Consider the following 11,183-nt stretch of genomic DNA (forward strand, 5'->3'; position numbering starts at 1 on the left):
TCAGTGAGGTGGGGTTAGCCTTGCCCTCCTCCTCTGCGCAGGGGTTAGATTTGCTGACTCCAGGAGAGGGCTCAGCCCAGCACCAGAGATGCTCAGCAAAGGGTCCCGGCATCCCGTGCAGGGACATCACCTCTGCCACAGGGCTCTCTGCGGAGTCAAAACACGATGACTGGTTCCGCCCTGGGAACTGCCTCCTCCCGTGTGTGTGCGTGTGCGCGCTCATGCACCTGCATACAAGGTGGGGCAAGTTCCTCCTGGCTCACCTGGCAGCAGGAGGACAAGAGTCGGAAGCACAGAAAGCAGGGGCTGCCATTTCTCCACAGACCACCTTCTTCTGGCCAGGGGGCCGGCTTCCTTCCATGGGCATATAGGAAGGAACAACCACCCTGGAATTCTCCAGAGGCCTCTGGGTTGAGCCATGGACCCCCCACATGTCCCCAAATGCTAGGGAGGAAGGTCTCTTCTCTGTGGACTTACCTGCCATAGTATAAGATGGTTTCAGGCTTGATGGCCCCATCTAGATGGACGTGCAATTCCACCTGCAAGGGGGCAGAGAGAGGAAACAAGGGGGTGGGGGGTAGAGAACAAACACCCATGAATGTTGGAAGGACCGTGATAACCATTAGTCCCACTGACTGGACACCTGCCACAGACGCTCCACTAAGCTCTTTATGCACACCATCTTGTTTCCTCCTCATCTGGGAGGGGGGTGGATTTAACAGTCATCTCTAGCTCTTTCACGGTTAAGACCACAGAGGTTCAACCACACTTGAGTTTCAGGGAGGTTAAATAAGTTGCCCGAGTTCGCACAGCAAGCCATAGAGGCAGGAACCCAACGCAGTACCTCTGTTCTGAACCGCAGCTGGTAAATGGCAGAACGAGAATTCTAGCCCAAGTCCAAAGCCAGTGGTCTTAAACACAAGGCCAGCCACGGCGCCACCATGCTGGCAGAGTCCACGCTCTGCCAACTCACTAAACAAAACCCAACTTTAACAAAAAGTGTTGACCACAGACTTCCTGGGCCCGTGACTATGCCACAGTGGGTTTCAAAAACCCAGGCTCCATTTTCAAAAGCACAGTTCTCAGGAATCAATAGGAGGTGACACAAGAGCTTTCCAGTACTTCAGAAAGGGTACTGGATACTCGGTCATCTGGGTGATCATCTCCTACACACACGCGGCCCCACGAACATCCCTTGGCACTCAAAGCCAGGAGATTAAGGACACGGGCTTTGGAGACAGCCCATCAGCCGGATTCCCAGCTCCGCCACTTCACTGGCTGTGTGGTCTCGGCCAAGACACTTGATCTCTCAGACCCTCTGTTTCCTCAACTGCCAAACAGCGTATTTCTGCTTCCTTGTCGGAGAACAACTGTAAGGATTAAACAAACAAACAACCCACAGTGTAGGTGGACAAGTGGGTTTATATGAAGCAGCCCAGCGTCTCCACCAGGGCATCTCCCAGGAGCTGTTAAGCACAACAGGTGTTGGGAGACAGGGGGAAAGGGACTTTCCCTGGGTCTGGGGGAGATCTAGAAAACTCCACTGATGTCTGCCAGGTTGGGGCCTTCCCTGGAATTTGGGGACCTGGACGAGAAAGTATCTGCCCTGGCGAGGGAGGGAGCCACAGGCCCAAGGAGGCCAGCAGGCCCAGAGCTACCAAGCCTGCCTCCCAGCAGGAAGTCCGAGCAACCAGGCCTCTCCGGAAGTCACCCAGCCTGCAAAGGACCCAGCGGCACTCACCCACAGGCTCAGAGGCAAGGGAGTTGTTGGATTCCCTGACAAAACAAGTTCAATGCCCACTTAGCTAAATGTTCATCCCATTCTCAAAAAATGTTCAGCATCGGGAACACTGAAGCTTTCAGCCCAGGGAACCGCCAAGGAGTTGTGAGACCTTGGGCAGGGGCCCTCCCCTCTGAGCCTGCAGGGTTTGTTTATCCTTAACCCTCATATGACAGAGGATCTGGCCAGAGAGGGAGGATACTCTGTGGTTCAATCTGGAGTCCTGGCTCCTCCACTCACCCCCTGGAGGCCTGGAGAAAGCGACTTCACTTTTAGGGCCTTGGCATCCTCATCAGTCCAAGAGGGAGAAGATGCCTTCCTCCTAGGGCTTTGTGAGGCTTGACCACGTTCATGCGTGTAGTGGGCTCGCCCCACACTTAGCACGGAGCAAATGCTAAAACGGCATCAGTGAAGAGCCCTGCATTCACCAAACTGTCGGGGCCCTGCCTGGTGCTAGGGATGGAGGGTAAAGCTCCAGGCATTGAGTCCCGCTCCTGTGATGCTTGTGGTCCAGCCAGGGAAGAGGCAGTGAGTAAGGTCGGTGGCAAATGTACAATCACAAGCCAAGTCAACTCCTTGAGAGGCACCATCCTACAAAGGCAATGACAAACAAAAGACCTTACCCAGCTCAAGGGCCAGCCATGGCTTCCCGCAGAAAACAGAGCTTGAGCCAAGATCCAAAAGATGAAGAGGGACCAACCAGGCAAAGGCAGGCTGAGGAGGAAGGTAGGAAGAGCATTCCAGGCATAGGCAACAGCACGTGCAAAGGCCATGTGGTAGGCGAGCCAGTGGTGCAGGAGAGGGCCGGAAACCCAGCTCTGAGAAGGGAGGGGTCGTGGGGCTGGACAGGCTGCGGGGCCACCCAGGCCACAAGGAGTCGTTTTAACGGAGAGCGGAGAGAAGCCAGGACCGGGTTTGAAGCCAGCTAGAGGGCAAGGCTGGTGGAGGCTACTGAGGTCCAGTTTATGAGAGAGGATGGTGCTTTGGACCAGGGAGGCAAGACAGATGGGGGGGGGGGGCAGAAAGGGGGGTCAAGGAGGATGCCTCAGTGTAGGGCTGGGTGGGTGTCGGTTGTGATTCCCACACTCTGGACGCCATCCAGGAAGAAGCCCAAGTGCTAAGGGAGAAGGAGGGGCAGCGGTGCGGGGAGAGGGACACGGTCAGTTTGATCTTAGGGATGCTCGGCTGGGATGCCTCTGAACCATCCCAATGTAAATGGACAGAGCCAATGCATGGGAAGTTCTAGCGCGCTCAGAGACCCCGGCTGGCAGTGCAAGTAGGAATACGGACAGCTGAAACCGAGGTCTTGAACGAGCTCACCCAGGGAGAGTGGGGTCAAGGAAGGGGTAGGGGAGGAAGCCTCCAGAAGCACCAGCACCCAGTGGCTCTGCAGGAGAGGGGGACCCCGAAGAGGAGTTGCCAGAGGGGCAGGAAGGAAGCCAGGAAGGGGAGGGTGCAGAAGGCAAGGGACGGTCAGATTGCAAGGAGTGGCAGCCCACTGGGTCAGTGGACGGTAGCCCCCCAAATAGGTCTACACCCGAATCCCCAGAACCTGTATTACTTCCCATGGCTCAAAAAAAAAAAAAAAAAAAGGTGGTTTAAAGTCTTGAGGAGTTTGTCCTGGATTATCTCCTTATGAGGGAGGCAGAGTTTTGAGCGAAACTCTTCTAAGAGGCGGCAGCAACGGGACCACTGAGGCAGACGGGAGCTGTGTGGTTGCGTGCCAAGCATGGCCCGGAGCCACCTGAAGCTGGAGGAGGCAACAAACAGATCTCTCAGAGGGTGTGGCCCTAACAACACCACCTTGACGTTGGACTTCTGACCTCCAGAATGGGGAGAAGATTCCTGTTGTTCTAAGCTACCTGGTGTGGTGGTAACTTGTTAGAGCTGCTACCCAAAAGGAATATGGTCGGGTCCCGCCAGGGGTCAAGCAAGAGGAGAGCAGAAACACGCTAAGGCCACGGGGCTCGGGGGCCGGAGGAGAGATGCTCAGCCCGGGCTGCCCGTTAGGAGCACCTGGGAAGCTTTGGAAAGTCACCTACGCCTGGGCCCACCCTGGTCTGCAAAGTCACAGTCCTTAGGCCTGGGCCTGAGCATGGGGTTGTTGCTGGTTTTCAATACCCGAAGCCAAGGTTGAGAACCACTGTCCTACAGGAAATGTTCCAGAGGCCCGAATCCATGCTGGAATGGGGTAAGAAATAAGTAAAGGCAACAAAATGGAGGAAGTGTAGATTCGCCTTTCCAGAATTTCACCCCTGAAGGGGAAGAAAGGGCTGGAGGGGGTGAGGACAATGGCTTCTCTGGGCGGTGGGAGTGACGGGGGCAGGTTGCAAGGCTGCCAGAGACAATGATGGAGGAGGGGCCGGGAGGAAGAGCTGTCCAGGGGAAAGGAGGGAGGACAGAGAAGGGCCGGGGCAGAGGAATCGGAGTCAGGCAGCAGGGAGGGAACTGGCTTGATATGGAGAATGAGGTTCGTGGGGGAGTGGGGAGGCCACAGAAGGTCAGGGGGTGCTGGAGGGGGGATCCACTGACGCGTTCTGGATCAGGAGGCACCGTGTAAAAGCTCTTTCTGGCTGCCATATGCAAAGCAGGGGAGAGGGAAGCCAGAGCCGCCCGGCAGTCAGGACAAGAGGTAAGCACCCACGGGGAGTACCTGCCCGCAGCTCCAAGCGCAGGAGGTGCTCCCCAGTGCAGCAGAGCAGGGGAAGAGGGGCTCAGAGAGCCGGCCACGACGCAGGAGGCAAGAGCACCCCTAGGGACAGCGAAAGCCTGCTGCCCCACCACACCGGGGCTTCCTGGGAAGCTGCCTAGACACTTTTCAGGGGAGAAGCAGAGGCAGCAACCACCTCCTCAGGCAGCCCAAGCTCAGGCAGGCCTCCCACGGAACATTCTGGAAAATAGCCACTACCCATGAAGACGTCTGTCCGCATACCCCAGGTGACAATGGGGTGTAAGCTCAGAGACTGGGTGGGGACCCTGCTCCGCTGTCCCCATTCAGGGAAAAGGAACAGCAGCGTCCTCGGACTACTGAGTACCTACTATGGGCTGGCCCGTGTACACACATGAACTGATTTCATCCGCACAACCAGTAAGGCAAGAACTTCACTACCATTCTGCAGAGGAGAAACCTGAAAGGTCAAAGAAGCATCCAGGGACACAAAGGCAGGCAGGGATGGAGTCAGGATTTGAACCAGGGTCTGAGTCTAGAGCTTTTACTACCCTTTCCCTGCAGGCCTAGCCTCAGAGAGGCTGTCGTAAGCAATTCAGCAATAACAGCAGCTACCTCCTATTATCAGGTCCTTTATCTCAATTAATCTTGACCCCCAGGCAAGGTGCACATTAGCCCTGGGCAGCAGACAGGGGAAATGGTAAACTCGCAGGAACCCCGCCACGGGCCCTATGCTGCCCAGGCCGATAGCCGCAGAGCTGGGTTAGAACCCCAGTCTCTCTACCTCTAAGCCCAGGTCCTGCCCAGGGGCCACACCCCTGCCCTGTGCCCAGCCTCGTGACCTCTCTGGAGGGGAGTCTCACCCCTACTCCCCCGCACTTGCTCTCCAGGAGGCTGACTCAGCAAGCCTCTGACAGAGCTGCAGGAAATCCCAGAGAGGAGTAGGAAGCATCCCCCGTGGCCAAATATTTACTAAGCCCCCACTAGGTGCTGGGCACAGTGGGGGCACGGGGCACGGGCGAACATGTTACGTCTTGTTCTCAGGAGAGGCCAGCCAGCCAGCTGAGGCCCAGGGAGGTACAATTCAATTCACTCACCCAAGGGGTCAGCGGCAGAACCAGCAAGGACACGGGTCATGGACTCCTGGGCCAGACGCTCCCAGATCGAACTCCCGCTCCTAACTGGCAGGCCACGCGCCTTCGAGGCACACCCGAGAGTCATACTACTTCTCCCCAGGCGCCCCCAAACACACCATCTGGTTTGGTTTTCAAACTGCTGACTTTTTAAATTCACTTACCACAGCTGTCTCCCTATTAGTTCCCTCAAAGTGCGGTCATTATGCCATGTCTTCGGGGTTTAGGACCGTGCCCAGCACAGCAAAAAGTACTCAGTACACATCAAATGACCAAGTGATGGTTTTCTCCTCTCCCTGTCCTAGGTCAGCAGGGCTGTGTCCGCTCTCTGGGGCAAGGAAGGGACTGACCGACACCCTTGGGCCTGGAAGAGAACCCAGACAGGGCAGAGTAGCCAGCGTTGCTTGACCGGCCCCCAGAACCCGGATGAGCGGCAGGTGCCCCCTGCCAGCCAGCCTCTCACTTCCTAGCCCGGCTCTTGGCAATGAGCTGCGTGGTGCCAGGGGTCAGTGCCCGCCATGGCCTCTCAGCAGACTTTTGGGGTAAAGCCAGGAGACAGGGCAGCCCTGGGCTGACATATTGTTTCAGTCACACCTCCTCCAGGAAGTCCTCTGCGCTCAGCCCCATCTGAGCGCCTACAGCTCAGAGGTACAGTAATGGTGCCTCCTGCTGTCTTGGGGCCTGACTGAGCTCTCAATTGCTGCAGGAGCTTCCCCAGAGGTTTCAGAGAAGGGAAGGCAGATCTTCAGCCAGGGGCACATCCTGTGGAGCAACAGCCTAGGAACGCAACACAGTCCTTCCCCATTTCCTAGGTGAGGAGCCTGAGACACAGAGAGATTAAGGAACCAGCCTCAGTCTGGACTAGTAAGTACCACAGCCGGAAGCTGTCTGAGTGAAAGCCAGAGGTTGTAACTGCCACAATCCACTCCCTTCATCCTGCATCAGAGCTGAGTCAATGCTGGTAAAATCTCAACAGGATTGAGAACCATGACAAGGATAAGGATCCACAGCAGCTAGCATGGGCGTGCCCCCCCTCCCCCCCACCGATGCCTGGGGATGAATCAGATTCCCATTGTACAGATAGGAAAACGCACTGTTCTGCCCCCATGGTCACAAGGACCCCAGAGCTTGTTTCTTCCCTCACCTTGCTGCTCTGGGGCCTCAGAACCCTAAGGGGTAAGAGGGAGCCTGCCCCCAAAACTGAGTACATATAGGCTTGAACTCACTGTGCCCCCCCCCCCCGGCCTACCCTTCTCCCCTGTCCAAAGCCAGACACAGTGCTCCCTTCCCTGCCCCAGGGGGGACCCCCCAGGACAACTGGATAGGGAGACACATTCCTCCCAGCTCACAGGGCCCCTCGCCATCTAGGCCAGGCCAACCCCAAGGTCAGATGCCGAATCAGGAATGTGGTCAGCCTCCCCTACCTCGCTGGGTGACCACATCTCCCCTCTCTGGTCCTTGCTTCCTCTGTCAAACAAAAGGCTTCCTTGAAACCCAATCTCATTCATTCCCTTCCCTCCAAAACGCCCATGAGTTCTAATGGGTAAGGCAAGCTCCTTGAGAGGCTTTTTAAAAAACAGGTGGCTCAGGGCGCCTGGGTGGCTCAGTCTGTTAAGTGTCTGCCTTTGGCTCAGGTCATGATCTCAGGGTCCTGGGATGGAGTCCTACATCGGGCTCCCTGCTCAGCGGGGAGTCTGCTTCTCCCTCTGCCCCTCCCAACTCATGCACCCTCGCTTGCTCTAAAATAAAATCTTTAAACAATAAATAAAAAATAAAAACAAAAACAGCTGGCTCTCTGGTAACCAAAAAGCACGGAAAGCCCAAAACCGTGCTAACAGTAGGCTTTTCCAGTGGGCTTTCCGGTGGCTTTGTGGCAGGAAGTCAAGAGGTAAGAAAGACACTGCGGGGGGGGGGGGGGTCGGGGGTTGGCATTACAGCCCCAGTGGGGAGGAAAAGCACTTAAGGGCCTACTGCCAGCCAGCCAGGGACTTCACAAGTGCCACTCCGCACAATTTCCCTAAGAACTCATGATCTTGGTTTTAATCAACCCATTTTACAGAGAAGGAAACAGAGTTTCAGAGAAATGTCCACCTGAGCTCTTGTGGCTGACAAACAGCGAGGCAGGGACCCACCCTCAGTCTATCCGAGGCCCGAAATGACTCTGAGTCCACTCCCTCCCCGCAAAGTGGGAACGGCAAATTGGCAAGGCAGTTGACAGTATCTCTTTCAGTTTTAGGTAGAACTGGGTTCAAGTCTAGCTCTGCTTTCTGGCTGTGTGCCTTGGAAAGTTCCCTTCCCTCTCTGAGCCAATTTCCTCCTACAGAAATGAAGAGGACCTATCTTAAAGCGATACTGAGCATTAAATGAATATGCAAAGCAGTTAGAACAGTGCCTGGTACAGAGTAAACATTCAAAAAGGAGAAAGTAAATATGATGTGGGCGGGGCGCCTGGCTGGTGCAGTGGGTAGAGCATCCAACTCTTGATCTCAGTTGTGAGTTCAAGCCAAACGCTGAGCATAGAGCCTACTTAAATTTATGTGGGAGATTTAGCCCCAGTTCTCTGCATCAGGGAGGGACGGTGAGAAACTGTGCTCTTCCAACCTGGGCCAGCTCACTTGCTGGTCTACAGCTTTGAGATGCTCATTTTGTGTGACCTTGGACGAAGTCACTTCACGTCTCTTTCCTAGTCTGTTAAAGGGGGAGGAAGCGATCTACCTTGTCCAGTTGTCCAGAGAACTGTGATGTAAATCACGGAAGGTGCCTGGTACCCACTGTTATTACAAAAACAGGCATGTGATCAGCATTGTCCTCCATGACAAAGAACTTCTAAGCACCACGGGATTTCCAGCCTTGCCTCGCGTAGAAATAGACTGATAAGGGCCACCCTTCCACCTCCCCCGTACCTCCTCCAATGCCCAACAGGTGCTCAGAAAGCATTTGTTGGAATAACACAATCAACCCAGGGAGGCAGCCGCCTAGGGCCTTGCTACTCAAAGTGCGGTCCGTGGGCCAGGAGCATCAGAGTCACCTGTGAGCCTGTTACAAGGGAACATCTCAAGTCCCACCCTCAGCCTCCCAGTTCAGTGTCTCAGTGTTAACAAGGTGACTTGAGTACACATTAAAGTTTAGAAAGCATAGCCTTGCTCTGCCTTCTTAAAGCTGGCCAGGTGCTGGGCCTCACCTAGTGGTTGGCATAAGAAGCCAAACAGCCCAGCAGAGGCTCCTGTCCCGGAGAGGCCCAGCACCTCTACCCCAAAGGCTTCTGCAAAGGCAGTTTCAGGAAAACTGGCTATGGGATGTTTGAAGCCAGCCCGCCTGGGCTCAGCCCCAGCTTGGCTACTTCCTCATTGTGTGATCTCAGGCCTCATTAATCTCTCTGTGCCTCTATTCATCTGTATAATGGGATGATACCAACGACCTCACAGAGTCCTTGCTAGAATCAAATGAATTAATGAAAATAACGTGTTCAGAACAGTACCCAGCACAGAGCAATAACAATTAGCTCCAGCTACTAATACTAGTTCTCATTAGGATCTGTCCCACCCACAGGAAGGCAGGGAGCTGGCTTTGATTGCAGTGGCTGAGACACGCTCCTCTTTGCTTCTCCTGCCAGCTGAGCCACGTTCCCTCCTTGCAATATAAAATTTAATCACATCTCATCTACACAGTGGAGAACACTCTACCTCCCCTCTCAAGCATCCCCTTCTAACTTCTGGACATCCCACCGCCAAGCAGGTGGGGCCCATTTACCAGGTGTGGAAACTGAGGCCCACAGAGGGGAAATAACCTACCAGCCTTAAGTAGACAGGACTGGCTGAGGCCCAAAAATAGTAAAATAGTCCCTCCCTCACAGGGCTGTTACAAGTATCGCAAGGGTGGATTTGGTGCATATAGTAAATTCTACAGAAGCGTTGCCTCTCATTTATCTCCATAACTCCAAGTTCACTCCCAGTCTAGGGACTTTGTATACTGCCTCAGGATTCATATCAGGGGAACCATCTTCCCAAGGACAGAGGGAATCCAAAAGCACTTAAAAAAGAAGAAAACAAAAGAGACTTCACAAGGAAAGAAGCACCAGTGATGCGGCATCCAGACAAGTTGTAGAGGCATGGGGTGGGGTCCGGCAGGAGGGCTCCCCAGCTCACAACATCTGGCAGGGGGTAGCTGAGCCTAGGGTGGGGGCAGCAGCAGTGGGGGCTAGGCCTTCCCTCCTCCAGTGCTGCCCGCCCACCCACCCCCCACATTCCCATACACACATGGGATTCTCACCAATGCTTTTGTGATATCTGCCATCATCACTTACACCTATTTCTCCGAGAGGTAAGTTGAGTCTGATTACAGCTCACTCCTTCCTGTGATCCCCCAGCAGTCTCAAACCCTGCTAGCTGACTCACTCTGCTGGACAGACCCCCTGGACCCCTTCCCTCCGTGGACTGAATCTCAGGGCTCCAAAGCCTCTCAAGTGGGCCCAGACCCTCCCTGACCCAGACTTTCCCAAAAGGCCACAGCTGGTGGGAGGAGGGACCACAGAGTTATCCCTTGAGGCCAGTAGCTGTGGCTCCGCCCCGAATGAACCCAAGGCCTAAGGCCCACTCAGCCCCTAGCAGGGAGAGAGGGGCGCCCTGACCCCCTCCCTCCGCTCTATGGCCTGGTCCTCCCGACTGGCACATTCACAACCTGAGCTCCTTGGCTCACAAAATCATCGCAGTGCTGGAGTATAAAGCTGTTTCCACAGCACTTTAGGAGCCTATGGATGTAAACACCGGGCCCCATTTTACAGGCGAGGTTCGAGGGGTCAAGCCCCCTGCTTAGCCTCACACAGCTACCCAGCCGCTGGCGGTGCCCCGAGGCCCATTTCACAGGTAGTGAAACTGAGACTCCGAGAGGCCAAATCACCGGCAGAAGCAGAGCGCGGAAGCCAGCCGGGGCGCCTGGGGATTCAGGACCCTCCCAGCTTCATTGTCTCTCATTAAACTGCCTGGAGGCAGCGAGGGCCTGAGCTGAGGGAAGGAAGCGGCTGCTGGGGCCCCGGTTCTCTCCCGGGCTGTGGACGCCCCTAAGCCCTCCAGCCCGACCAGGAGCCGGACCCCCCCCGGACCCCGAGTCCCGCCCGCGCTCACTTTGGGCTTGTCGAAGGCGGGCGTCTGGGTCATGGTGCCAAGCGTGCGCCCCTGCGTGGTTCCCTCCGCCGGTCGGTGCTCACCCCGGGGACCTGCCGGGACCGCTGCGCGCCACGATCCTCTTAAGGGGCCCGGCCCCGCCCCCGCCCCGCCCCGCACGGGGGCCGCCCCCTCGCCGAAGCCCCCGCCCCCTCGCCGAAGCCCCCGCCCCGCCCCGCAGACCCGGGATGTGCATTTCCTGGAATTCCTGGCCCGCCCTGGGGACAAGCCCGACTTCCCCGGGCCGTGGCCTGCCCGAAATCGCCGGCCCCGGGACGCAGGGCTGGAGCCACTCGTGGGCTCAGGCTCCAGCCGCCTGGCCGGCTCTGCCTCCCGCCTGGCCCCTCGAGCAGCATTCAAGCTACCGCCTGGGCGCCTGCAGCGTGCCGGGCCGAGCTGGAAGCCGGGAACGGTGAGCGTCACAGACCTCGTGGGGCTTTCAC

At 56.3% G+C, this 11,183-nt stretch overlaps 1 protein-coding gene across 1 annotated transcript in view; it reads right to left on the bottom strand.

Annotated features, from left to right (window-relative positions):
- The window catches only part of ADA (adenosine deaminase), a 26,568-nt gene extending 15,757 nt beyond the window's left edge, over window positions 1–10,811 (bottom strand). Inside the window, exons 1-2 of the mRNA XM_021689115.2 lie at window positions 10,702–10,811; window positions 478–539 (exon numbers count right to left, since the gene is read on the bottom strand). Coding sequence (XP_021544790.2) covers window positions 478–539; window positions 10,702–10,734 — 95 coding nt within the window. The 5' untranslated portion in view covers window positions 10,735–10,811. The remainder of the gene's footprint in view (window positions 1–477; window positions 540–10,701) is intronic.
- Between the last annotated feature and the right edge of the window lie 372 nt (window positions 10,812–11,183).

This window comes from Neomonachus schauinslandi, chromosome 10, assembly GCF_002201575.2.
Source record: "Neomonachus schauinslandi chromosome 10, ASM220157v2, whole genome shotgun sequence".
Classification (NCBI taxonomy): domain Eukaryota; kingdom Metazoa; phylum Chordata; class Mammalia; order Carnivora; family Phocidae; genus Neomonachus; species Neomonachus schauinslandi.